This window comes from Sitophilus oryzae, unplaced genomic scaffold, assembly GCF_002938485.1.
Source record: "Sitophilus oryzae breed Bouriz unplaced genomic scaffold, Soryzae_2.0 scaffold_85_pilon_pilon, whole genome shotgun sequence".
NCBI classification, from domain to species: domain Eukaryota; kingdom Metazoa; phylum Arthropoda; class Insecta; order Coleoptera; family Curculionidae; genus Sitophilus; species Sitophilus oryzae.
Window position 1 is genome coordinate 1,430,013 of NW_022147483.1, and position 26,762 is coordinate 1,456,774.

Below are 26,762 nucleotides of genomic sequence, written 5' to 3' on the forward strand. Positions count from 1 at the left end.
GCCTGGACTTAGTTGCGGGATCGGCCGGGAACGGACAACAACTCGCGGGTGTCCAGAAGTGCGCGCCTAGCTCGCGAAAAGTGGTTTCGGTTTCAGTGACGAAAGCGTGGGACTATCTAATAGATAGAAAGCCTTAATATTTCCTATTTTTTATCCTTTGAATAACTTTTCAACCGATCAAACTAATATTTGTCTTAGGTTTCTATAGTTTGACTGTAAGTTTTCAGGAAACTTCTCTTAAAGCACGGCCTAGACGCAACGGCTTATCGTACAATTTGCTTGCGCCGACAAAACTCGGAAGACTCGGATATTATATTTCAGAAATCTGCCTAAAGCTTAGCCAGATCCTTACGCTTTAAGCCACACACAAAATTCCAAACATACATGCTTAAGGTGGACCATTTTGGTTGTTTCTATAGGGTATCTAGGAAACCGTGAGAAATATTCAAATTTTGATACTGCAGTCTCGGGTTCTTTTTTTGAAAAAATTATAATGGCGCAAACGGATAGTGGCTATTTTGATCGGTTTCGAAGCTACAGGGGGATTCTCAAATTTTGTACTTTTTGAAGATGTTCTATAGTTTGTTTATTTCAGCAACCACGGAAAAATGAATTATACAATCTAAAGGCACTTTTCTGCGTAGAATGCATTGGCCTAGTCAGACTTTTTTCGAAAAAAATATTTTTTGAGATATTAACTATACTTATGTTTTTTTAAATATAACCCCTTGTATATTTTTAAATATTCTTATTCAGCTTGGCATGGGCTTCTCGAAAATATATAACACTCTATATTTATTTTTACTATTAACCTCAACATTTCAAATTTTTCTTAAAATATCCACTTAGTAGATAGTAGGCCGCGCCGAGTAACAAAGTAAACGGTTGTCATAGTGATCGGAACATACCTTTATGAAGTATATAAAAATGAGTAAATTTGAAAATTTTGAGAAATATGATATGTTAGAATGTTATATTGAGTCTAACAAACATAAGCAAATGGCAGCTGATTTATATTTTGAGCGGTATCCAGACCGCGAGCAACCAAACTCAGCCATTTTTAAAAGGTTTTATATATATTAACCTTTAAAATACATCAAAGTTTTTAGGTGCCCATTTTTCGTGCCGATGAATGTATTTCAAAAACTATACATTTTAGTCATATAATTTTCTAATGAAACAAACCTTTATTTTTTTACTAGAATCCAAAAATCAATTAATATATAGGGTGTTCCATTACAAAAAACATAACTTTGATGTGTAACTTTTTTTGGGGACACCCTGTAGAACTATACATAATTTTAGAAAATACTTTAAATTGACTTAGATAAGCTCAGAAAATTTCACTTCAATACAAACATTTGTTCTCCTTGCAAAAACCGCGTCGCATATGACGCGCCACCCTGTATAATTCGATTTCAATCAAAATTTCAATGATTAGAATATAAGCAGAATAGGTGCATAATATGCATTAGATTTATTTCTTTCAATAAATTTACTTAGAAAAAGAATTAAAAAAATCAATATATTAAGAGAAGGAAATAATTAAGAATTTACTAAAATTACTAAAATAAAAAATTAAAAGCAACGAAAAAAAATGGGTAAACATTTTAGTATTTTATCTATAAAACACAATACAGAAGGTTTCACGTTAATATATTGACAGTAATTGAATTCCGAGGTAAAACACTCTGGGCACTCCACAATATCCAGATATTTAAAAAAGGATATGTTTATAAAGGCAGAAATCGTTAAAATAGGTCAAAGCCTTGTTTATAATACCCATAAAAAATCAAAGTGAACTAAATAATTTATTAGGTTTGGCCTTGACCCGTTTGTGAACTACGCTACTGGTAGTTCACAGACACAAAACTAAAAATAGTGATAAAAAAAATTGCTGGCCAATTTTAGTCTTTAAATGTATTTTAATAAGCCAAAATGGTTAATTTTTCAGTTAGTTTTTTCTATTTCAAAAATTTTGATTTGCTAGTTTTTTGATCGACCATCGAAAATGACTGTTCAGTTTGTGACATTCTTATATTCGCGTCTGTCAACAAGTGTCGGTCACGATGGAAAATGCTAAGAGACATCGCAACAGGAGAAACAACAAAGGTTTGTATGCCACTAGTTTTTTTTTAATATTTATTTTGGCTTGTCAGATAATATGTAGGTATGTGCATGTGTAAAGATTAAAGAAATACCCAATATAAAATACTTTATAATGAAATATATATATTATTTAAATAAAACAGATTTTGGTCCAAAGAGAACCTCCTAGACAGTGACAGTTCTGCCATTTTAGTTCACAGGTAAATTGAGTTTTCTGTCATTTTTTGAGAGTGTGGTCTGTCAAAATCTTCCCTGGCTCGTTGGACAGACTTTATCTAGCTTTCTATTCGAGAATATACCGGGTGTTTCTCAAAAGTAGCTCACCCCGGCCTATAACTTTTTTATTTTGTCAGATAAAAAAACGAGTTTTGGTATCTTGGTATATGACATAAATTAGGATTGATTGACGTATTCAATTGTTTTCGGTCATTTCCTGTTTCACCGGAAATGACTACAACTTTTGATTTTTAAATGGTACCCTCGGTATTTTTTTACTTTATTCGATAGAAAATGACACTTTGAATAAAATGACATATCACATGTAAACTTTTGACATCTTCGCTTGAAAAAAATCGTATTTTAAATATCAATCTAGGGTGCCATGGCTGTGTTAAAAAAACTAATTTTTAATCAAGTAGCCTTGGAAAAATGATAGATTTTCGTGTCTAGTCCTGGCTGGTTAAAAGATGCCTAAATCGTATTTTTAATCATATCTCAATTTTTTCAAATGGAACGAGGGTTGCTCCTTAGCATATTTGGAAAAGAACATTTTTTTTCGAATAATTTTGTACCACACACTTGGTATTTCGAGTCAAATTGTCGATATGAACCGCATGTTACAATTTCAAATAAAACATATGCCATTTTACTCTTTTTTTTTGTTTATATAATACTTTACTAGTTAAATCAAATTGAGGTAAGTTTTATTTAAAACACCGAACTAATATGAGAAACTGAACCAATATATTTGTGTCAGATCAGAGCGAATTTTAACTTAAATTTAAATATCTCTGATTCTATACATTATACTTGACCGAGTATCTTTTATTTTAACGATTTTTTTTTTAAATCTTCCTCACCTTGAAATAGAATGGCAGAACGAACAGAGTGTTCGTGTGCCAAGAACTTGATCGAATTTATTTTTGTGTAATTGCACACGTGATTAATCACAATTTACGTACAGAACGGAATATAAACAGACATATCAAGATATACGGGGTGTTAATTAGGATTGATTGAAAAACAGGTAAAAAAGTTTATAATAGAAAAATTTTGGAAATACAGGGTGAGGCTTTTTTAGGGATAGTATATTTCGACCCCAGAAACACTTATAGTTCATACCAAATAAACTTAGTAGTCACGTGATTAAGCTTGACTGGCACAGCGTTGCCCACTTTTACATATTTTCTTTTAATCAAAATATTTTAGGAATCAAAAAAGTTACTGATATTCTTTAAATTGAGTGCCTGAACGAATCATATACGTAACTCTTTTTACTTTCGTGAAATAGAAAAGGAAAATAATAAAACAAGTGACAGTTCTTCATCTTCTTGCAAAAATCAACACGAAATGTCATAATTGACAAAAGTAAAATGGCATCAGCTTTTGACATTTCTAAATATTAGACCAATGCCGTCTCTAATAGAACAGCCACGGAGCGAGATTTATGACGTCACGCTAGTTAGATACTACGGATTAATAAATATGTTGTAGAATACATGGAAAACATAATTATTCCTCGTATTTTTGGTTTGTATTTTAAAAATGATATAGTTTACATGAAATATACATAATATACAGTTAATATATACAATATAATATATACCTATTTATAGTAATAAATACTTTGGCAAATAAAACTATGAACCATACAAATACAGCAAATGTTTTACAATATACAAATGATGAATAGGCGGTGCATAAGATAATGGGTAAAATGCAGGGTTGTTAAGTAGTTTATGAAGCAAAAAACTACGCCAAAAGCTACGCGTAGTTTTTTGTATTAACTACGTTTTAAAATTTTAAAAACTACCTTCAAAAATTACACAAAAACTACGTTAAAAACTACCTACAAAAATATAGTAAAACATAAACAATTTAGACTTTAAACTAAAATCAAGCCAAATTCTTATCATGGAAGCTGATGGAAGTATAAAGTTATATTATATTTGTATAAGTTAAACAACATCAGAAAAAAAAACAATTTTTTTTTCAACAAAAGTGTATTTTCTACGAAATACAAAGTAACATTGAACACAAAATAAACTATAAATTCTTATGGAGAAATTCTCCATAGACATTCTCCAGAGAATATATGATTTTTTACATCTAAAGGCACAACTTCATAATACCCCTCTTCCCAGAAAGTATGGAGCAAGGTATGGAGACATCGACGTCTTCCAAGCATTTTTAACTACTAATAAATATCAAAAATATCAAATAATAAGGAACAAATTCACAAACTATAGATTTTTTATTTCTTTAAATTGATCAACAAACAAAGTCTTTAGGTTATGTTTTCACTGTTATTTAAAAAAACTACATTAGTTACTTAAAGTACACATTTACTACTCGACATTTAAAAAACTACTTGTGACATGTAGTAAATGTAGTTTATTAATTACTACGTGTAGTTTAACAAATCTGGTAAAATGTAAAATATATTTAAATTTTGGGGTTTAAAAATCGATCTAATTTAACAAAAAACATTCAATATCTACTAATAGTGATGTATTATTATTTGCATTCACAAAATTTATTTATATATTATAATGTTTACTGCAATTAATAAACTAATATAAACTTGTCAAAAGATGACCATATATTTTTTTAAATTATTATTCTTAACACAAAAACTATCTACATTGACTATGGAGTACGATTTCAGCCATATTGTAAAGCGTTTGCTGCATTTGTATGGTTCATAGTTTTATATGCCAAAGTATTTATTACTATAAATAGGTATATATATTGTATTTATTAACTGTATATTATGTATATTTCATGTAAACTATATCATTTTTAAAATACAAATCAAAAATACGAGGAATAATTATGTTTTCTATGTATTCTACAACATATTTATTAATCCGTAGTATCTAACTAGCGTGACGTCATAAATCTCGCTCCGAGGCTGTTCTATTAGAGACGGCATTGTGTCAGCATGGCCGCAAGTTGCTAACCTAATAAAATTAACACTAGAAAAGCCCGCGAGAACTGTCAAATTCAAAGTTATTCGTTTTACAGACTATATGAAATATTCTTCCCCAATAAATTAACGCACCATAAAAAAATAACCAAAAGTTTAAGTTAAGTTTTTGTCAAAACCACTTATCCGATTTGGACGATTTTTTTTTGAATGATAGGTTATTCTTTCCACAATGTTGCTATACTAACTGTATTTTGATAGGAACCCTTTTTATACTAATACCGGGTGTAGCAAGTATAACGTGTTTTTTTAATAAAATTTGTGACACCCTGTAGAGTTGATCAGTTACAGTATCAAGTTAAAATTGAAATCACATTTTAGCCTTATCTTTTTTTTACATTTTGTTCTTTTATTTACTCCATTATCTTCCTTATTACACGTGAAACAACATTTTATAGGATGACATGATTTAATATTGGTTTTAATTGACATTTTTCCATTTTACTCACTAAAGTAAGTAGCAGGCTATGGAAAAACACGGATTACCAGTAAATGTCAAATAGAGATGCTTGTTGTCAGTGTCAGTCGTTTTCGTCCTTTTATTTTATCAAAAATATGCAACTTGCACGTGAAACAAGAAATCTTACTGGCGAAGAATGTGCTCAAGCATTAATATTGTCTGAGGAAGGCTGGAGCTACCGAAGAATTGGTGAACGATTTAATGTTACTCACTCAACCATTTCACGAGTTATACAACGGTATGGAGATACTGGGAGTAATTGTCACAGGCCGGGAAAAGGCAGAAATCGAAGAACCAATCCGATTCAGGAACGTTTTTTAAAACTCTCAACATTAAGACAACGTTTCGTAACAGCTCGGACCCTTCAAACTCAGCTCAAAGATACTAATGGTCTACAAGTTTGCACAGAAACTAGCATCTCTATTTGACATTTACTGGTAATCCGTGTTTTTCCATAGCCTGCTCCTTACTTTAGTGAGTAAAATGGAAAAACGTTAATTAAAACCAATATTAAATGATGTCATCCTATAAAATGTTGTTTCTCGTGTAATAAGGAAGATAATTGAGTAAATAAAAAAACATAATGTAAAAAAAAGATAAGGCTAAAATGTGATTTCAATTTTAACTTGATACTGTAACTGATCAACCCTACAGGGTGTCACAAATTTTATTAAAAAAACACGTTATAATTGCTACACCCGGTATTAGTATAAAAAGAGTTCCTATCAAAATACAGTTAGTATAGCAACATTGTGGAAAGAATAACCTATCATTCAAAAAAAAAATCGTCCAAATCGGATAAGTGGTTTTGACAAAAAATTAACTTAAACTTTTGGTCATTTTTTTGTGGTGCGTTAATTTATTGGGGAAGTGTATATATGATGTTTTTTTTTCGCCAAAAAAAATTGAAAATTTGACTTTTTTTATAATTTTTAGTTAGATTTGGTTTTACATGAGATCTCACAACTTTTAGGTACTGGCAGAACTGCTTTGGGAGACTTGGCTTTTTTTACATTTAATTTTTTTGATGGAACATAATTTTAGGTATAAATACTCTATTTTTTTTTTTACTTTTTTTTGCAGCACGCAAGGCCCCCAAAGTACCAATCAAAACATACCGCTGGGAGGACATCAGAAGGTCTAGAAGAAGAGGAGGATATCCCTGGACTCACCTTTACAAACCTCCGTTCAACGAGAAGCTAGACCCGTACCCCTTTACCATGGACGCATTAAGGTAAAAAATATACAGGGTTGTCCGAATTATATTCGGCAAACTTCTGCAGATAAAAATAAGTAAAAAAGTTCGTAACTGTTTTAGTTTCAGAAATACAGGGTGTAGAACTTTTATTTCAATTTTGATTATTTCTAAATAACTATATAACGTCGATATTAGGATGAGTAATAAATTTTCGTCCGTAGTATAATAAATTGGCTGAAATGATAAATTTGGGAACTTTTTATTTTTTAAATTTATCATAAATTGCTTACTTTTTGAAATAATGACATGTATTACGATTACTGGTAGTACACGATTACTGGTAGCGCTTTTTTTATCAAGAGAAAATTTTTCGTTAACATGCCAGTATAACTAATGCCACAAATCCAAGAATCCTAGTAAGTGGTATTCATTTCTTTTTCCCACTTACAGACGAAGCAAATCAGCCACCGCCATGGGTGGCAAGTCCGACGGCGTGGAAATCTCCGAACTGACAGCCACGTATCCAGACAGCGGCAAAACCACTCCTTCCTTCCTCCAGGTGGAGCTGGTGTCCGAGCCTGGAGACGGTTCCTCCACGAAGAGCAGTCGTGCAGGCTCGTTCCTCATCGAGGAGTACATCGAGGATGAGGATAAGAGTTTCGAGGACGATGTTCAAGTAAGGGAGTTTCAAGTGGAGTCAGCGGAGAGTTCCGATGATGTGAGTCAGTATTTGGACAAGGAAGAGCGAGGTCCCGGCAGCTCCAAAGTAATCGAACGACATGTTGACGATACAGGTAAAATTTCATGGTTGAAAGTACCTTCTACTACCTCTTTTTACCTCTTGAAACTATCTAAGAAATAATACAGGGTCCGGCAATAGTGCGTCGGGCCTCTGTAGCTCCTAGAATAAAAAACCTAAGAATTTTGTTTAAGTGCAGACCTAAAGTATGTACGGGGATGTATTTCAGGAAAATATTTTAACTTCTATAGGGTGGCTCAAACAAGTGTAAGTGGATCCGGATGAACATCCTGTATATTATTGCATTTTTGGCTTCATTTCAAATCATTTAATCCTGAGATATAAGTAAATATATTTCGATAGTTTCAGAGATATTAATAAATAAATAAAAAATATATTTTTTTCAATCTCCCTTAAAAAAGTTATTAAATACAAGAACTGTCCTGAAATCAAAACTATATTAGTTTTTTACTTTAGATGGTCTGTACTTACTTTGCTATAAATGTCGTAATCTTAAATCATACAGGGTGTTCAATTTTCTTGGCCAAACTTTCTAAAACATAAAATAATTTTTCTTTGTTTTTTTTTAAATGGAACACCCTATATATTATTTTTTTATTAGATGGAGATTAAAAAATAACCGCGGACCAAACTTGGAAATATTCCTTTACTTTGAAACTAAAAGAACTGCCTACCAACTTTTTATTAACATATTTTAGTATGGGCGGCTATACGTGCCTTCCGGCGCAATTTTTTTTTAAATTAAACACATTTTTTTTAGAACAGTCCTTGTATTTTTAATAATTTTTTTAAGAGGGGCTAAAAAATATATTTTTTTCATTTATTTATTAATATCTCGGAAACTATCAAAATATATTTACTCATATCATAGGATTATGTAAAGTGATCAGAAATGAAACTAAAAATGCAATAATTTACAAGGCGTTCCGTTTAAAAAAAATATCTTAATCTACTCACACTTTTTTGAGCCACCCTATAGAAGTTAAAATATTTTCCTGAAATACATCCTAGTACATACTTTAGGTCTGCACTTTTAAACAAAATTCCCAATTTTTTTTTTATTTTAGGAGCTACAGATGTCCGACGCACTGTTGTCGGACTCTGTATATTTCGTTAAACGTAAAAAATATTGTTTGTTACGCGTAAAAAACTATTTTTATTATTTTTTAATTTTACGCGTATAAAACTATTTGTTACACTTAATAAACTATTTTTTATGCAAAAAAACTATTTTTTACGCGCACACACAATTTTTTTTTCTAATTGCATTACTTTTTCTTGCAGAACGAGAAGATTTAAATGAAGGTACAGATCCAAAAAAACGAAAATTATCAGCAGACAGCAGTCGAAGCAAGTATAGCCTGTCAAATCTCGACGTAATAAAGAAAATTCGAGAAGCCAAAACAAAAATTAAGGTCCCCAAACTCACTTTTGCTACCAGAAAAACCGCTAGAAAAGGCAGTCCGCCTATTGAATCGAAAAAACCTAAAAAAGAACCAAAAACCAAGAAAAATCAGGAAAACATCAAGCCGAAAAAAGACGAAAAGCCTGTTTACATTCACATACCCTTAAAACCACCTCCTGGTGAATCAGATGAATTTTCCCACTTGGAGGATGGAGCTAAACAACCCGAAACTGAAGTTAAAGAAGAAGATAAAAAACCCACCGAAGAACCAGCAGAAGAAAAACCACCTGAAAATGAAATTAAAGAAGAAGATAAAAAAACCACCGAAGAACTACCAGAAGAAACACCAAAAAGGAAAGCTACAGTCACCAGGAAACCCCCTTTGAAGATAAATCCAGCATTTAAACAACTTTTAAAGGATGTGAGGAAGTTAAAAGAAAAAGAAAACGCCCAGTCTATCGAAAGTGAAAAGGAACCACCGAAAAACGTTGATGTAGAGAAACCAGAAAGTCCAGAAGATAAAATTGATACTCCAGAAGCACCTACTGAAGTTTTGGACGTAGAAAAACCCGAGGAAGCTGAACAAGCTCAATCTTCTGACGTCGAATCGACCAAAGAAGATCCCTTTGACCGTTTGTTTCAGGCCAGAACAGAAAATCCTGAAGAACCAACACCTGAAACATCTCGCGGTGTTCGGAGCAAAAGCGCAGAACCTGAAAGAAAACGAAAATCTTCCATTGACAGTAGTTACAGCAGAAAAAGCCTGTCCAAGCTAGGAATCATGAAGAAACTGAAGGAAGCTTCCGAGAAGATCAGAAGCACCCTGTCGCTGAGTAGTTTAAAGAAATCTGATTCTAAAAAAGTGAAAAAAGAAGAAACTAAAAAACCTAAAAAACCGAAACTGACAGCCGCAGCAAAGACTGGTGTTTATGAACCTCCCAAACCTGTTCAGCCAGTTTACATTCATATACCTCTAAAACCTCCAGAAGGTCAGACCGATGAATTCTCGCATTTGGAGTTTGAATCTGGAGCTCAGAAGACTGAGCCTGATCAGCCAGAAGCTGTAAAGGAGGAGAGAACGGATAGTTTGGATAGTATGAGTCCGATAAGTACTCAGAACGACGATATCCACTTTATTTTCTTGACGCCACCAAGTGACGACGAATTTTTGGATCAGAAGGTAATTATTATTGTTAAAAGAGCATTCGTTTTAAAATAAAATTAGTTACTTATACAGGGTGTCAAAAAATAGTGTATCTCACTTTGGTGGGTTAGGTTAGGTTAGTATACGAACTTTTTGATTAATTTTTATCGGTAGAATTACCAACTGAAAATCAACCACACTATTTTTTACACCACACTGTACATTGAATCATTTTTGAAAGGTTTCCGAGATACCTGAAACGCCATCTTCAGAAGAAATGGTTTTCTTCGGAAGTTTGAAGAAATTAGCGGAAAAAGTTGTGGACGATGTCTCCCCAGAAACAAAAAGAAAAACACTGGAAACTGTGAGTGAGGAAAATGGAGGCAGTAGTGAGAAAAGCTCAACAAACGACTTGGAATCTCTAGTACCTAAAGTATATATAAAAATATCTTAGTAGATTTCTTTATTTCTTTTTATAAATGATAATTTTTAACAGCCAGAAGAAGCAGAAGATGCGAAACCGGAAATTACTAAAGACACTGAAGTTATCGAAGAAGAAATACAGCAGACTGTTGAAGAATCGTCTGAAGAACCTACTGTCCAGACTCAAGACGTTGAAAAAATGGTGGTTGATGAAGAAGATGGACTCAATGAACCCACTAAATCTGAGGAACTTAAATCTTTGCTGAAGTCTGAAGGTTCAGGTTTGAAGAAGAAGGTGTCTTTTAAGAAGAAATCGAAAAAACAAGAGGACAAAACGTCACAGGATAACGGGTATGAACCCATTGGTGTACCAAAAGAAGAAGGTGAAACTTCAGTAGAGACTGGTAAGTGTATACAATGAAAGTAAAAGCATCATGAGATAAACAGTTAGTTAACCTCGAGATTAGTGGAATAAATTACTTTATCTACAACCGTGTAGTTATAACGTTTTTACATCACTATTTTTTTAGTATTTCAGTTACGTTATGAGATTCATAACAAAACTAGTGGGGTTATGAATGTATATATAATACAACTAGTTTTTATAATAATGAAAAACAACTACGAACATCTAAATATATTAATTTTTGATACAAATTCCTACTACTAATTATTATAAATATTAATAACACATTTTTTACACTTCTTCAAAACAATTCCTACTGCTGATGATGATGGCGATGATAATAGTGAAGGTCTAACTGAAATAAATTGGGCTGTTGATCGGTTTGGCGCGCACTCGGGCTGGCATGCATCCTCAGCGATTCTTGATCCCAAAATGTGCTGCGCAACAATTTTCTTCTTTTCTTTTGATGTATCTATATATCCCTCTGCGACGGGACTACTTCTCCAACCTCCATGACGCTTTACCATTAGTAGATCTGCCCTCGAGTCCGCCAGCAATGAGGCAGATGTGCGTCTAAAAGCGTGTCCTGTATACTTCTTCGGTTCATTGAGGCATAAAAAACAAGCAATATTTTTAGTAAAAAAATGTGACAAATGTCATAGTTAAAGGTGGGCGACTAATAAACGAAAATAAAAACAGCATTTTCTTTCGTCGTTCTAATCGTTCACACTCGTTGTTGTAATCATGTTCATAAACACACTTGTACTGTAAATTACTTTATAAAACAATAAAATTTTCATTTCTAACCATAATTTTTCTTGACAGTTCATAATCAAAGACGAAAATTACATTACCTGCAAATTTTGAACTGTAATTACTGGATAAAGTTAAAAGTTTGCTAACTTTTTCTACTAATTGAAAATTACAACCGCTAATTTTGGCATTTTAAATGCTTACGTTGAAATTAGAGAAACAAACTTCTACGCTTATTGAGACCACTAATTTATTCCACAAATTTTCAGGTTCTGAATGAAGCTTCAGCATTAGAAAAAAAATTACTAGAATTATCATAATTGTGCTAATTATGATACATCATTTGTTGAGTTTCATCAAATATATTTTTTGTGTATATTGTTGGTTTTTCTGTCTTGTTTTACAGAATTAGAGGATAAAAAGAAGGTTCTGGTTAGTGATATCAACCAATCCATGTCAGTAGATGAAGAAAAAAGCTACTTGGATCAAAAAATTGTCAAGGACACCTCTCTGGAGGAAGATTATAATAAGTGGTCAAAGTCTGGGTAAGTCAACGTCCTTTTTTCAATTTTTTTTTAGTTTTACAGCACATTTTTATTCTTTTTTTCATTTCATTATAGAAATTCTTGTTTCTGTGTCAAATTCTGTGTGCAAAAGTATATATTAATAACTCTGATTGACAGGGTGTTATCTAAAAGCTGCACAAGTTCATTTTCAGTGCAGTTTATTAAGAAAACACTATGAAAAGCAAAATACCGTATGATCGAAAAAAAAACAGCGTCCAGTTGAATGGGAAATGACGATTGATGATATTTCCCATATAAAATGACACCGATCTTCATTTCATAGCCATCGCTGACGCCGTTTTTTTTTTCGAGAATACGGTATTATCTCTGGTTAAATTAAGTTAAATAAAATAATACTCTTTAAAACTAGGTTGATTTATTTTAAAAAGTTAAATAATGCATTTATTGCCGTATTTATGAAAATAGGAATAGAGTATATTATCATATTTTTAGAAAAACAGGCAAATACAAAAAATATACGGGTGTCCTATTTAAAAAAAAAATATGTTTGAGTCATATTTCGAACAGCTACCAGCGAAAAACTAGTAACACCACTGGATTCTACGTAAAAAAACTCTACGGGCCTCAGTGTGGCTTTTTCGATAAGTTATAAGATAATGAAGATACGAAGAGGCTTGAAAAAAGCGGCTTTTTCAAAATCACCCTGTTTTTCAAGAAGAACAAATATGTGTGTAGCGTCTTTAATTATTTTATCTAACAGTGATGTACAGTGATGTGAAAACCGCATCTTTGTATGTATATCTCTTACTCATAAACGAGAAACCCCATAAAATAAACACGAAAATGGGACACCCTGTATATGTTAAACTAAGATTGAAATTGTACGTATTTTCGTCATCAGGAAACGGACTTTTGTTGTGAAATTTCGTTGCTTTTTGCTGTGCTAATGGAGACAAAAAGATAAGCTGCGTTTCGTTAAAATGTCGCAATGTTGTACCCGTGCCAAATACATTTTAAATTAAGAAAATAGCCATCTTCAATTGTCGTCTGGTGCCTGACTCATTTTGTTTCGAATATTTGGGATATTTTATTCTTTAAAAGGTTTCTACTACTGTCTTTTTTTAATTTACCCGATGTACAGTATTATTATAAGATTTAATAATAAAAATATTTTTTTTGTAACTCATCATACAGTCTCAGGGCTTTTGCTAAAGCCAGTATCTGAGACGGTTTTACAGAGGTTAGTGTTAGTCAGGAATAGAAATTGAAGCCAAATTTTTGAGATGGAGCTATACAAAATCCACATAAGTCGGTCCTTTTCGTTCAACAGCTTTGAACTACGCAAGCGTGAGAAATGCTTCTCGATTAGTTGATTTATTTCTTGCGAAACGTTTTCGATGGGCCACCCTGTATTATTTTTTTAATACCCTGTAGACTGTTCGTTTTTTTTATACATCAGCTTGACAAATATGAATCGAATCATTGATAACTCGAAATCACAGTCCCACTTCGTGTAGGATTTTCGACTATTTCGCAGCCAAATCTCTCGGGGACGAATTATTAAAAATAGTCGAAATACCAACGACACGGTTTCCGCACATACTCCACAATAGCGACTCGACCAAAAATAACTCAGTCGGTGCTTGGCTCCGGAACGGCCAGCTATTCAACTGTTCCTCGCTCGACCATGGCGACTTCGATACGCCATCCGAACTTTTTTACCCTAATTTAACCCCTCGATAAACCACCCTTAAAGTCCAATTCAAATTTACCGCCAGAATATGGAGAGTCAGCGGATCGGCACCACGCCTAGGCGGCGCTCGTCGTTCTCCGGCCGCACCGAAAACAGCCGATCGATGTCCGAGGGGTCGCGGAGGAAGCCGAGCAAGCGCAACGTGTCTCGGGAGAGCTCGGCGGGGTCGAGTGTGGCATCCCTCGACGTCAGGTGCGCCTGTCAATATTTCCAATCGAACGCGCTGTTGCCGGATCGGCTTAGCTTGGTGGGTACCAAGCCGGGGGTGGGGTTCGGGAACTCCGTGGGGGTTGTAGGGCAGCCTGTGGTTAAGAGCGTTCATTTTCGGTAAGTTTTCTCTATATGCGTTCGCCGTTGTTTCTTAGCTTCAATCTAGTGGAGGTTTTCATTGAGGAGATATTGTCCTGTTAAAAACACCGTTTTTACAATTCGAAGATTGTTTTTACTCAAATCAATAAAAATTTTGGATTTTTCCTTGAAGTCCTGAAATGCCTTGTTAGTAGACCCACTACTGTTTTAATAGTTATACAGGGTGTCCCAGGCTGAGCGTACATTAGAAGTTTCTAGAGAACTACAATAACTAGATCGGAGATTTTTTGCATAGCATTGTTTCACAACGAGATCTATCGGTTAAAAATATTTTCAATATAGCGGCACTTCCGGAGATACCGGAAGTTGACAGCAACTTTCTTATTTTAAATGGGTTCCCCCATTTTTTATTACATACTTAAATTTTCCGTAAAATTTTATGAATTAAATATTACATTAACACTCCATATGTAACATTAACCGTTTTTGAGAAAAAAATATTTAAAATTTTTGAACGAAAAAAACTGCCTGTCAAAAATATGTGTATACCCTAAACGTCAAATTGAGTGATTACCACAGCCACTGTGAGTTAAAAAGAGAAAACATGTGGCTATCTATTTCAAAAATTAAATTGTTCGAATGTCATATAATAATGGCCGGAGCTGTCATAGAATTGAGCGATTAAACCATTATCATAAATCATTTTTTTCAAATGGAATCCCACTTTTTTTATTTTACTGGTGAAAAGGCTTTTCAATTCGTTACTTTTTGACTATACATGTTTCTATACCTAAAATAAATCGTTTTTAAGTTATTTAAGATTTAGTTTTATTAACGTCAGTAGCCTATGACTTTAAACGTCAAGTAATGTAAAAAAATAGATCTAGCCATGTCATATTGTGACACTTTGTTCAGGAAGCATTATGTCCATCGATCATCATTTGCGAGCCAACTTTGCGCTGTTTTTTTTCGATCATACGGAACATTATTAATAATATCAACTATTAGATATCACTAAAGAGCGAAAATACGAGATATATTTTTATAAATACACTTTTTAAACTCTCAAGCAGGCAGTATTTATAATACAGGAAATTAAAATAATTAGTTTTCTGACAGATGGAAATAAATTGTCTGATTGTTTGACGCTTAATGTCAAAGGAAGCTAGATAAAATCAAGTAAAATATACGTTTTAAAACTAAACCTTAATAAATTGGCTGTGGTAATTACTAAATTTAACTTTTAGGCAATACAATTTTTTTGACAGGTAATTTTTTTCGTCCAAAAATTTTAAATATTTTTTTCTCGAAAACGGTTAATGTTAGGTATAGAGTGTTTAATATCAAAATTCATAAAATTGTACAGAGAATTTAATTATGTAAAAAAAACGGGCACACCCATTTAAAATAAGAAAGTTGCTGTCAACTACCGGTATTTCCGAAAGTGCCGCCATATTGAAAATATTTTTAATCGATAGATCACGCTGTAAAACAATGATGTGCAAAAAATCTCTAATCTAGATATTATTATAGTTCTCTAGAAATTTCTAATGCACTCTCAGCCTAGGACACCCTGTATATGTCATTATAGGAGTGTCCAAGTTAATTCAGTATCTCTAATGGTTCCACATAGTTATACCTACACTTTAACACTTTGTACAAGCATAATTGATCTAGCTTTACAGAAATATGAAATACTCAAGTAAAGACTAAAAATATACATCCAGCAAGCAGCAATTTCAGTTATTTCTTTTTGTTATGCATTTCAGTGACCACGAATACGAGCTCATCAATCCTCCATCGGACGAGGTAATAGTATCACCAGCCGTCACTGTGATCGATACCAATCACGAGCCCAGGGTTGTGATCAGCGCTACGGAGATTCTGGACGACCCTGCAGCAGGGAGGGGCAGGAAAAAGTCCTTTTTCGACTTCGGACGTTTCCACAAAGAAAAAACCGCGACGGATGCAGAAGTACAGGGCCGTAGCAGAAGGGATTCTTCCATGGAACATTTGGAAGATGACCAGCATGAGAAGACTGAAGAAGGACCTAACAAAATCCAGGTTAGGAAAGTAAAATTTTGATTTGATTGATTCAAGTGAGCTGATCAACTCACAGGAATTCAACTAACTTGAAAGCATATTCTTAGTTTACACGTTTCAACCAAAATATGAATCAACTCGTTTGATCATTGACATGATTTAGACAGCCATATTACATTCATATAAACTGAATTGAAATGACTTGATCAGCTGACTTCACTCGTCTATACGAACCTTAATTCCCCAACATCAAAAATATTCATTTAGGCTGCTTTTCGACATACAACCGATCAACTCAAAACCAAAACCAGCGAGCTATGTACGAAGATGAAGAACATCAAGAAGCCCCACATCAACATGCCAAAAGCGCCGGAGTTCAAGAAGCCTCAGTTCAAGAAGCCGGATTTCAAGAAATTCAAAATCGAGAAGCCCAATTTTCATCTGCCCAAGATACCGGACACTGCTACTATCCATTTGCCCAATTTTGGGCTGAAAGGGTCCAAGAAGGTGATAGAGAAGGAAACGATCGAGACCAGGCAACATTCGACTGAATCCAATGTTGGTAAGTAGGAAAAAACACATTTTTGGTGTGGTAGATGAAGATATAGAGACAAGAGGTTGCTAGAGGTTTTCTTTATTTCTTTAGGAGATACAGAGACTAAGAAGAAGTCAAAGTTCGATTTTTCTGGTACATTTCCGCGTTTCAAGAAGAAGAAACAGCCTGAAGCCTCTGAAACAGCCTTTGGTACAGTTCCAAGAACGAAGAAACATCAAGAGTACCAACAATCGCAAACCACAGATGAAAGCGTAAGGGTTCCTCTGCATTCTGAGGATTCTGAGGATCGCTGGGAGTCAGAAACAGGTAAATAAAAAAATTTCAGTCTTCAGAAATATTGTTGAACCGTTTATTTTTTATCTTTTCTAGAAAATATACCTCCCAGAACCAGTTACGAAGACAGAGAGACATCGACGGACATAGAGCGATCATCTCATGGTCGATTCAGCAAAGACATCGCCATAGAAGATGAGTACGAAAGAGAAAACCAGGAGATCAACAGAGCAGAGTTCTTGAACCGCTGGCAACATGGCAATTTTGCCAAAGACGACGATGTCGATAGGGAAGACGAACGAATCGTTGGACAACTGGTTGAAGAAAGATTCAAACGAGTTGGCCAAAGGTACAACAAGTATATTAAAAAAACAGTTTTTGTTTTATAAATGTATAACATACCCCATCTATAGTGTTTTTACTCTTTTCTTTAAAGGTATGGGAAACATGATGAACCGAAATATATAGACGAAGAGGACATTGAAGAATACTACAACAGTAGACCTAACAGAGAACTTATTACTGATCTGGATAACTTGGATGAAGATGAGAATAATCAAATCAAAGATGGATATTCCAGTGAGGGCAGTGTCAGTCTACAGAAAAAAGGACGTCTAGGTAAGGAAGAAAATAATTTGGAACACCCAAGAGATCAGATACTATGTCAGATACTGGCTTTTGACTTTTGACAAAGCCTAGAGATTCTATGATGAGTTATAACTCAAAAAGAGAGGTTACAATAGATCTGGAAAGTCTCGGTGATACTGGGTGTTGCAATTTCTATGTCACACAATATATAATTCATAAAATAACTTGTATCTAAAATTAATCCAAACCAACTATTTTTTAAATCTAATTTGTAGGTAAACTGGACATTGATTCTGACGAATTTTTCGTCGTGCACGAAATACGGGAAGGTTTCCAAACACCTGCCAACGCCCTGGCCCAAATGAACGAATACGACCCTATAGGATCGAACAGGAGTCTTCCCCAGCAAGTGATAGAAAAAAGGCCTCCCATCAAGAAGCCCAAACGAAGAAAGACACCACACGTGTCTCAGGAACGCATCCCTGGCGACGAGGAGTCTCTGGAAGGGGTAGTACCACCGCCTTCTAGGCCCAAAAGACGAAGCAAGAAGGGTAGGAGGAGAGTAGAGGATGTAATAGTGCCTTATCAGGAGACCATCAATTTGGAGGAGGCTCCTAGAGGACAAAGGTTTGTAAAAAATGTAGTATTCGATAGTGCTAAGGCAGTATATTTTGTAAAAATGCCACTACTAAAAGTGGATTATCCTGTGCTGCACACGAAAATAGAACACCCTGTACTTTAATATTAAAGGCTAAATCACTTAAATCATTCGATTTTAGGTTGAATTTCCCTAGGGAAAGCCTGGGAATATTAGGGGACGATGAAAGGGACGATAGGGACTTTGAAGAATACGATGACAAGTCCAAAGAATCTTCCGCGTTAAGAGAAATCGAAGATTTAACGGAAGAACCCAGCATTCCTCCTAGAAAACATCGCAGTTTGAAAAGTCTGACAACGTCGGAAACTGAATTTATTCTACCTGACACCAATCGAAACGTAAGTCCAGTAGTTTTTTTTTGTAACTGGTCATAATTTATCAATAATGTAATGATATTATTGATAGAAATCATTGTTAGGCCAGTCGCCAAGTATTAAAAAATAGCTTTTGGCGGGAGCAAATCCGGACAAGCTAGAATAAATTTTATTTTGTTTAGTTTAGTGTAAGGAACCACGTGTTAAATTTGCACCACCCCAAAGCCCGGATTTGGCCGCCATCTTGGAAAAAGTGGCTAAAATTCGGTTTATTTTTCATTATTTGTCAATAACTCAATTTCTATCAACTTAAAGAAGAGGAAAAATTCTATAAAAAACGTTCTATGTACTTTTTCCGTGCGACGACCCGTTTCCAAGTTATCTCGGTTTAACACGCTTAATATATTATAAGCAGTTATTATTTCCTCTATTCTAGGCAGTTTTTGTCTTTCCGAGAACTCTTTTTTTATTTCTCTACGCATTTAGTGGCTGCGACACCACATCCGCATTATACAGACAAGAAAAAAATCGGTAAAAAAACTTTTAAGTTAAACGGTTTTATCTTATGTGCACTGAAAACTAGAAAATAATAATAACAATTAGGTATTTTGAACTTCTAGCTCAGAAATATTTTAGTACTAGGCAGAATAGCTTTTAGGCATATTAGACTAAAATAAAAACGTGGGGCCCATTAACTATTGCTGTAATACTTTCTTCTATACTAAGTGTGGATTGCATCGACTTACTATAATCGTAACTGGAGATTTTGACAATCAATAACCAGCCGTGGCGGCTTCACCAGCGAACGCCGAGCTCATGATCTACCAAAGTATAAAGATATGCTTTGCCATAGGTAGGATTTCAGAGGGGCCCCCCACGTTTTTATTTTAGTCTAATATGCCTAAAAGCTATTCTGCCTAGTACTAAAATATTTCTGAACTAGAAGTTCAAAATACCTAATTGTTATTATTATTTTCTGGTTTTCAGTGCACATAAGATAAAACCGTTTAACTTAAAAGTTTTTTACCGATTTTTATTTTTGTTTGTTTTTTATTTATTGTTTCCATGTTGTTCCCACGAGTAATAGACATTTTAACGGTCGACCCCCCAGAGGTCCAGTAGAGGGGCAAGGCTGTAATATACAACAAGAGGCGCCCAATCTTGAGGGGAAAACGCTTGCAACATTACATTTTTAGCCACCCTAATGCCATACAGTCCTCAGCACGTTTTAACCTATTACCTTAACTTGGGTGGTAAAGCTACCGCTAACTACGTAGGTACATCTAATCGCCTATTTTTTTTTATCTGTTCTTCTAACGTCAAACAATCTTGGACACAACTGTTCTGGACCCGACCACTCATGCCCTCACCTAATACGCCATTTTGTAACGACGTCCATCTTGGATTTTAAATTTTGTCATAATCACAGCATTCTACTAGTGTAGCCCTTTCATTTGATACCCATATTGAGGGGGTTGTGGAAAAATATGAAATCCGCCATTTTGTACCGGCGGCCATCTTAGATTTACAATGTTATTGATATTACTATATTGTATTGTCATCGGAACTAAAGGTGTGTACCAGATTTCAGACCAATCTGACAACAGGAAGGTATTTAAATTTCAATTTCTAATTTTGACCCAAATAAACAAACAAATAAATAAATACCGTACGGGTCGAGCTAAATAAAACCGTTTAAAAAACGAAGGAACTCTGATGAACCTTCCACCTCAAAAGAAACCTAAGTTGACGACATGTGGATTAGGCCTATTGAAAATGGGGAGACCACTCAAAAAAAAACGCGCCGAGTACCTACTTTACCTCAAGGCAGTTCCCTGAGAGATAAGGCGGTTAAACTTGATTTCCCACCAGTCGCGCAACAATAAAAATTTAGTCCGTTATTGCGGTCATAATGCAAATTGCGTTCTTCCATTATGACCGCGACAGCAGGCTACTGCCAACTAGTAGCAAACAAGTTTTTAGGCTTTACGTATCGGGGGTGCCGCTCAAGGTGGTGTGGAAACAAGTACAGTTAACCCCGGATATATTCAACACGTACATTACATGAAACTTTAATTTTGTTTTCGTAAAATTCGATACTTTGGGTAGTCGCACGAAAAAAAACCATACAACGTTTTTTATAGAGTTTTTCCTCTTCCTTAGTTTTGGTCTCTACATGTTTTGCACTAAGTTAATAGAAATCGACTTGGCTTCCTAGCGTTGTGCCACCTGCAGCTTCCTTATAATGTCCGTTTTTAAATGTCCAGACTTTGCATGCATAGTTCATGACTGGTAGTACACATTGGTCGAATGTTTTCTTCTTTAGATAGAGTGGTATTCTAGATTTGAATGTGATTGAGTTTCTTCCACAAGTACTCCATGCTAAATTAATTCTTCTGTTGATTTCTGGTGGTACAGATCCCGAGCTGTGTATTAGTTATCCCGAATATATTTATTCTTCTACCATTTCGTATTTTCGTATATATGTTGTATTTAAAATAAGAACGATTAATCATACACAGCAAAATTATAACAAACTGAAAAAATATAAGTTTTTTAAAATATCTCCTAATAACCAAACCATATACAAACAAAATGCCTGAATCAGTAAAATTTAGAAACAGATATGATTATTACATGCTGAACAAAATAATTATAACGAAAAAGGAGACAGTTCTCAATAATACCTTGATTGTATTAAAAATATGTTTATTTCTGTAGGTTTCTATCGAAGATTATGTTGTTTCTACACAAGCTCCGCCCAAAAGACCAGGTAGGAGATCTCATTCCCGCACTAGCAGCCTATCAAGGGTTTCTTTACCCCCCAGTCAACGTGATGCAGATAGTTTATTGGCCGATGAAAGTTATTTATTGGAAAATCAACCAATACCCAGCTATCTCATTGAAAATCAATACCAGAACAAATACAATCCAGGTAACATTTCAATCCATAAATAGTTATTTTTTATACAAGACGATAAAATGGTATTTTATTACGATTATGCAATTTTATCGTCGTGTATAAAACAATATTTTTTCCATAGCGAGTTACGTTTTAAAAAATATTCAGAAATTATTATTTCAAGAAATGTATTACGAGTAGAAAAAATATAGTGCTGGGTTGGCGTTGGTTTCTATGTAATTTGACAAATAAATATAAAGCTGTCTCTTTAGTTGTCAGTTTTGAGTCAATATTTTTTAATTCTCTTTCGTGTCGATTGCTGATTGAATTGGAGCCAGAAATGGCTCAAAACGAAATAAGTAAATTATCAACAGATATTCAGGCTGAGGCGACAAACGCCATATCCAAACTACTTCCGTTTAAATCCCGAATAACTTATGAAAAGGAATACAAAAATTTTCAAAAATGGAAGCAATTAAAAAACGTGTGAGAAGAAATAAAGTTTTTAACCTATCCTCGCTGTTAAAGTATCATTTAATCTACTCTTGCGGTTAAAGTACTATTTTATCTACTATTTTTGATAGATACTGATATAAATCAATTTTAACAGCTGCTATGGAAAAAAATATAATTTTCTGTTTATTATTATTTTTACTTTACTATTTTTATCAACGGCTAAAAACTTACGCCAAAAAAATGGCGTCCTATAATTTTACATCACATATTTTGGTCCAGTGCGTTAAACTCTAAGTCATTAATTTTTACTAACTAATAGAGCTTCAACAAAGTCCGTCCTACATACAACAAAATAAACCATGCGTCGAGGAGCCGTGCATTCAGGATATAAGAGATTATATGGGGTACGCTATTGTGGATAAGACCAAACCTCCCAGGGAACCTCCTTTGCCTCCTCCCAGAACACCTTCAAGGAGAAGGAAGAGACAAGTGGAACAGAAATTTGCTACCATGCCTCATAAAGGGACACCGACGAGGCCTTTGAGGAATTACAGTACTATAGGACATTCGAATGGCAAAGGAAACAAAGAAAATCTGTACGAAAATGATGGAGAAAACAAAGAAAATGAGGTAAAGGAATACATATTTATAATTAATTTAATTTTGGTTCCTAAAATATTTTCATTAAAAGAAAATATGTAAAAGTTGGCAACGCTGTGCTGATCAAGCTGAATCAAGTGACTAAAAATTAATTTAAAACCAAAATAGCTTATTTTATCTCTATTCTTCTTTATTTCTTTATTTTACGTTTTTTTTCTCACTCCTTCCCTACTAACGGATTGCATTTTATCAGATTGACATAACCCAATACATGGAGATCGAAGACGACATTAACAGAGACCTTATTTCTGGAGAAGTCGTACAGAAGATGAGACAGAGACCTCTACCAGCACCTCCACGACCTCCTAGGAAACCCAGGACTTTCAGAAAATCCCTACAAGTAAGTCTAGACTCCAAATAACCTATAAAGTAAAATAATTATACTATTATTATTATATTTTTAGGACATCACATCAAAAGAAAACATTGCATTTTCATCAGAAACTTCAGCACCATTCAAATCATCCTACGCGAACCAAACAGAATCGATACCTCCTGAATATTCACCAGATAATGTTCGAGAATCTCCTCGAATTTCTGCTGAACGCTCCGGAGAAGAACAAACAAACCAAGACTATTCTAGAAGAGAAACTAGGTTGATAACGCCTTCAGTTTACTCCTACCAAGAGACGGTTACTCACGGCTCCTTGATAGTTGAACCGTTGAATGGTGCTAAAGTTATTCCAGACTCTCAACTTTCATCTAGAGAACGTTTGGTTCCAGTTACCAAAGAATTCTCCGACGAGGAAACCTCAGAGATACCTGAAAGCTTTAAAGCCCTTAGGAACCCTGAAACAAATGAAAGACTTCAGGTAGGTAGATAAGATAATAATCTATTTGACTTATGACGTTATTTTTTCCAGATTCAAGACCTAGACGTTGACAGACTTCGAGTGAACGAAGTCCTAGCCAACCGAATCGTCGTTTCTGAACTAGACGCCCACTCCATCCTCACTGACGACATCCAAGACCGATCTGGAGGTCCTGCACTTAGAGTGGGCGATATCCAGCTACCCCAGAAGCTTCTCGAGGAAGTAATGAGGAAACTGGAAGAGCACGAACAAAAAAAAACTTCCCCGCAAGAACTAAACCCGCTTAATCCACCCCAATTATCCCCTAACCTCCCTGAATCCAGTCCTGAACCTCCCCAACCGCCTCCAAGAGGGTACGAATCGCAAGAAACACCGTTGGCGCAGTCTCGGTCGGATCAGGAGGCTTCTTCGGAAAATGTGCTTCCCAGGGTAGTTCGGGGGGAAATGCTCGAGCCGGAAGTGGACGATGAACCTCCTCCCAGACCTCCCGAGCCCGTGGAGGGGATGTACGCACCCTCGCAGCCCCCTGCGAGTTTCTATGCTCTTAGAGCGAAACAGTATGTGGATGGTGTGGAAGGAGAGAACATTCCAACGGTGCCCAGGAGGAAGAGGCGTCACAGGAGTAGATCGAGACCAATGTCCAGGTGTGTATCTACTATATTGGTCACTTTAGTTATATAGTTCAAAAATACATTGTTTTTTTTTCTATTTGTCACCGCACTAGTCCGGCTTTTGTATTGTGCCATATGGTACTGCATATAGGTTTTGCATAAATAATAGTATTTATTGATATTTTGCCAGATATAAATATGAAAAATATTATACAGAAAGGTATTAAAAATAACATTAACTTTTTATCGCGTTAAAGTAATTGAATAGCATTAAAATTTAGATCTAAAGCACGAATATTAATATGAAATAAACTACAGCATAAGATGAACAAAATAAAATCTAGATAATAAAAAGCGTGTCCTAAAATTGCGTTAGCGAGTATTTAGCAACTAGTAATAATATACCTGTGATAAAAAGTTTCCAAATATTAAAAAATTTGAAAACTATACGTTTATCGACAAGTTAAGAAAATGTATTGTATATGATAACGGCAGAATACATTTTAAAGTTCAATTAAAAATAATTGTAAAAATTTGCCTAACATATTTAAAAATTTGGATATCAGATAGAATTAACTTTTAACATTAAGTAATTCGTAGTTCGTCATGTTCATCAAGTAACCATCTCCATAAATCGTAAATAAAAAGATAAAGATATCATTTTTTTATATAAAATGCTGAAATAAAGTACAAATTCATTTAATTTCTTTAAAATATATTGCCATTTCATAATAATAATAATACTTTTCAATATTTATTTCATCCTGAATTTCCAAATCTTGTTTTCCTTTATCAGGACGTTTTCTCTTTATGGGAACATGCACAGAGGGTCCATAAGAGGGTTGATTTGGAAAAATTGTAGGCACAGCATGTTCTGTAGGTTTTGGACGCGACCTAGTTAAAGTTAATATTGTTGGGAAAGAGAATGTAGACAGATCCTGAGGACTTATTATAATTGCTGCTACAAGGCACAGGCACAGAACAATGTCGCGGAATTTTTTATTTCACAAAGTAAAAATAAAGAAACGAAAACTGTTTTACATAAAAATACACGTCACTTACGTTGGTTTAACACTATACACTAACACTAACGCTATTAATTATGTTTTTATATAAATTCCCCAACTTTTTTCCTAGCCCGGACACACGTCGCGGGTACGATGTTATGAATCGGATCTAGATAGTTCATTATTCACTCAAAATTATTTAGTATAATTTTATTAGCATAGAAACGCGTAAAAACACAGATTTGTTGCGAAACTAATGAAAACAGTATGTGGATGGTGTGGAAGGAGAGAACATTCCAACGGTGCCCAGGAGGAAGAGGCGTCACAGGAGTAGATCGAGACCAATGTCCAGGTGTGTATCTACTATATTGGTCACTTTAGTTATATAGTTCAAAAATACATTGTTTTTTTTCATTTGTAGATCTAGATCCACTTCCGACGACTCGGATTTAGCCCAGGCGAGATCCCATCGAAGTTCGAGACGTGTTTCTGAGCCTTCTATCTCTGAACTGACCGGAAGACTGGCCTTTGCCTGCGGCTCGCGAGCTCAGAACGCTTTGAAAAGACTGATCTACAATGTATCGGAGAACCTACTACAAAACGCCGATGGTCAACAGGATATGCACGTGATCATAGTGATTCTTCTGGTGCTAATAGCTGGCCTTATTTTGTTGGGCTTTGGTCAAGACAGGACAGTGACTCATTTGCATCATTGGGAGTATTTCAATCCACCTAAAGATATCTAAATAGTTGTTTTTATCTTTGATCTTAATATTATACTTTTGTGGAAAAGCTATAATCACAGTTTATACAGGTTTATGCATCCAGCTCAGGACATTATTGTCTCCCCTATTGATTTTAGAAGAAACTTTTCTGAACTTCTCTAACTGATGTATTTAGACAACATAGTCCTTATACAAATCTTATGGCATAGCTGTATCCACGTAGTATATATGATCAAAGGTTTTTATATCGTGAAATGCATTTTCTGTAAATTTATACAAAGATTCTTGCGATCGTACCCAAAAAAATTATGCTATATTATCTTTTTTGCCTAGTTTTTAAGGAAAAAGAAAGTTGTTACCTTTATTTGTAGGTATATACTGTTAAATAAGATGTTAAGTTTAATGAATATACCAAGTAATAATTTTCTACAATTTTTTTTCTCAAAAAAGAATCTTATTCAATAATTTAAATATAGACCAAGTTAATTGTCACTGAGAAACATGCCTGTGGACTTATCTTATTGATTTTTTCTACATAAAATGTTTCTCTTTCTAGTGATTTTACTAGAATCCTCTGCTGAACGACAATGATGATTTAAAAAAATCGTTGTTATAATTTTTGAAAAATTAAAAAAAAATATCTTTGTGTAAAGTTATATTGAGATCTTGCTCAAAAAATTGGTGCTAAATATTTTATTTTGT

At 34.3% G+C, this 26,762-nt stretch overlaps 1 protein-coding gene across 4 annotated transcripts; it reads left to right on the forward strand.

The window, feature by feature from the left end:
* On the forward strand, positions 1 to 26,762 carry LOC115890201 (titin). 4 transcript variants are annotated; one of them, XM_030910361.1, is made up of 21 exons: positions 1 to 215; positions 1,955 to 2,112; positions 6,861 to 7,011; positions 7,426 to 7,769; positions 9,020 to 10,320; positions 10,526 to 10,717; positions 10,781 to 11,111; positions 12,273 to 12,411; positions 16,225 to 16,519; positions 16,766 to 17,060; positions 17,145 to 17,360; positions 17,424 to 17,676; positions 17,764 to 17,945; positions 18,191 to 18,542; positions 18,695 to 18,911; positions 21,609 to 21,822; positions 22,565 to 22,875; positions 23,099 to 23,245; positions 23,310 to 23,717; positions 23,769 to 24,361; positions 25,757 to 26,761. In XM_030910361.1, the coding sequence occupies exons 2-21, from the start codon at positions 2,070 to 2,072 to the stop codon at positions 26,079 to 26,081; spliced, it is 6,309 nt and encodes a 2,102-aa protein (XP_030766221.1). In that variant the 5' UTR covers positions 1 to 215; positions 1,955 to 2,069; the 3' UTR covers positions 26,082 to 26,761. The 4 variants fall into 4 exon arrangements, with proteins under 4 accessions (XP_030766221.1, XP_030766222.1, XP_030766224.1 ...); XM_030910362.1 differs by having other exon boundaries at positions 8 to 215; positions 1,991 to 2,112; XM_030910364.1 differs by lacking the exon at positions 1 to 215 and adding an exon at positions 2,253 to 2,309 and having other exon boundaries at positions 1,978 to 2,112.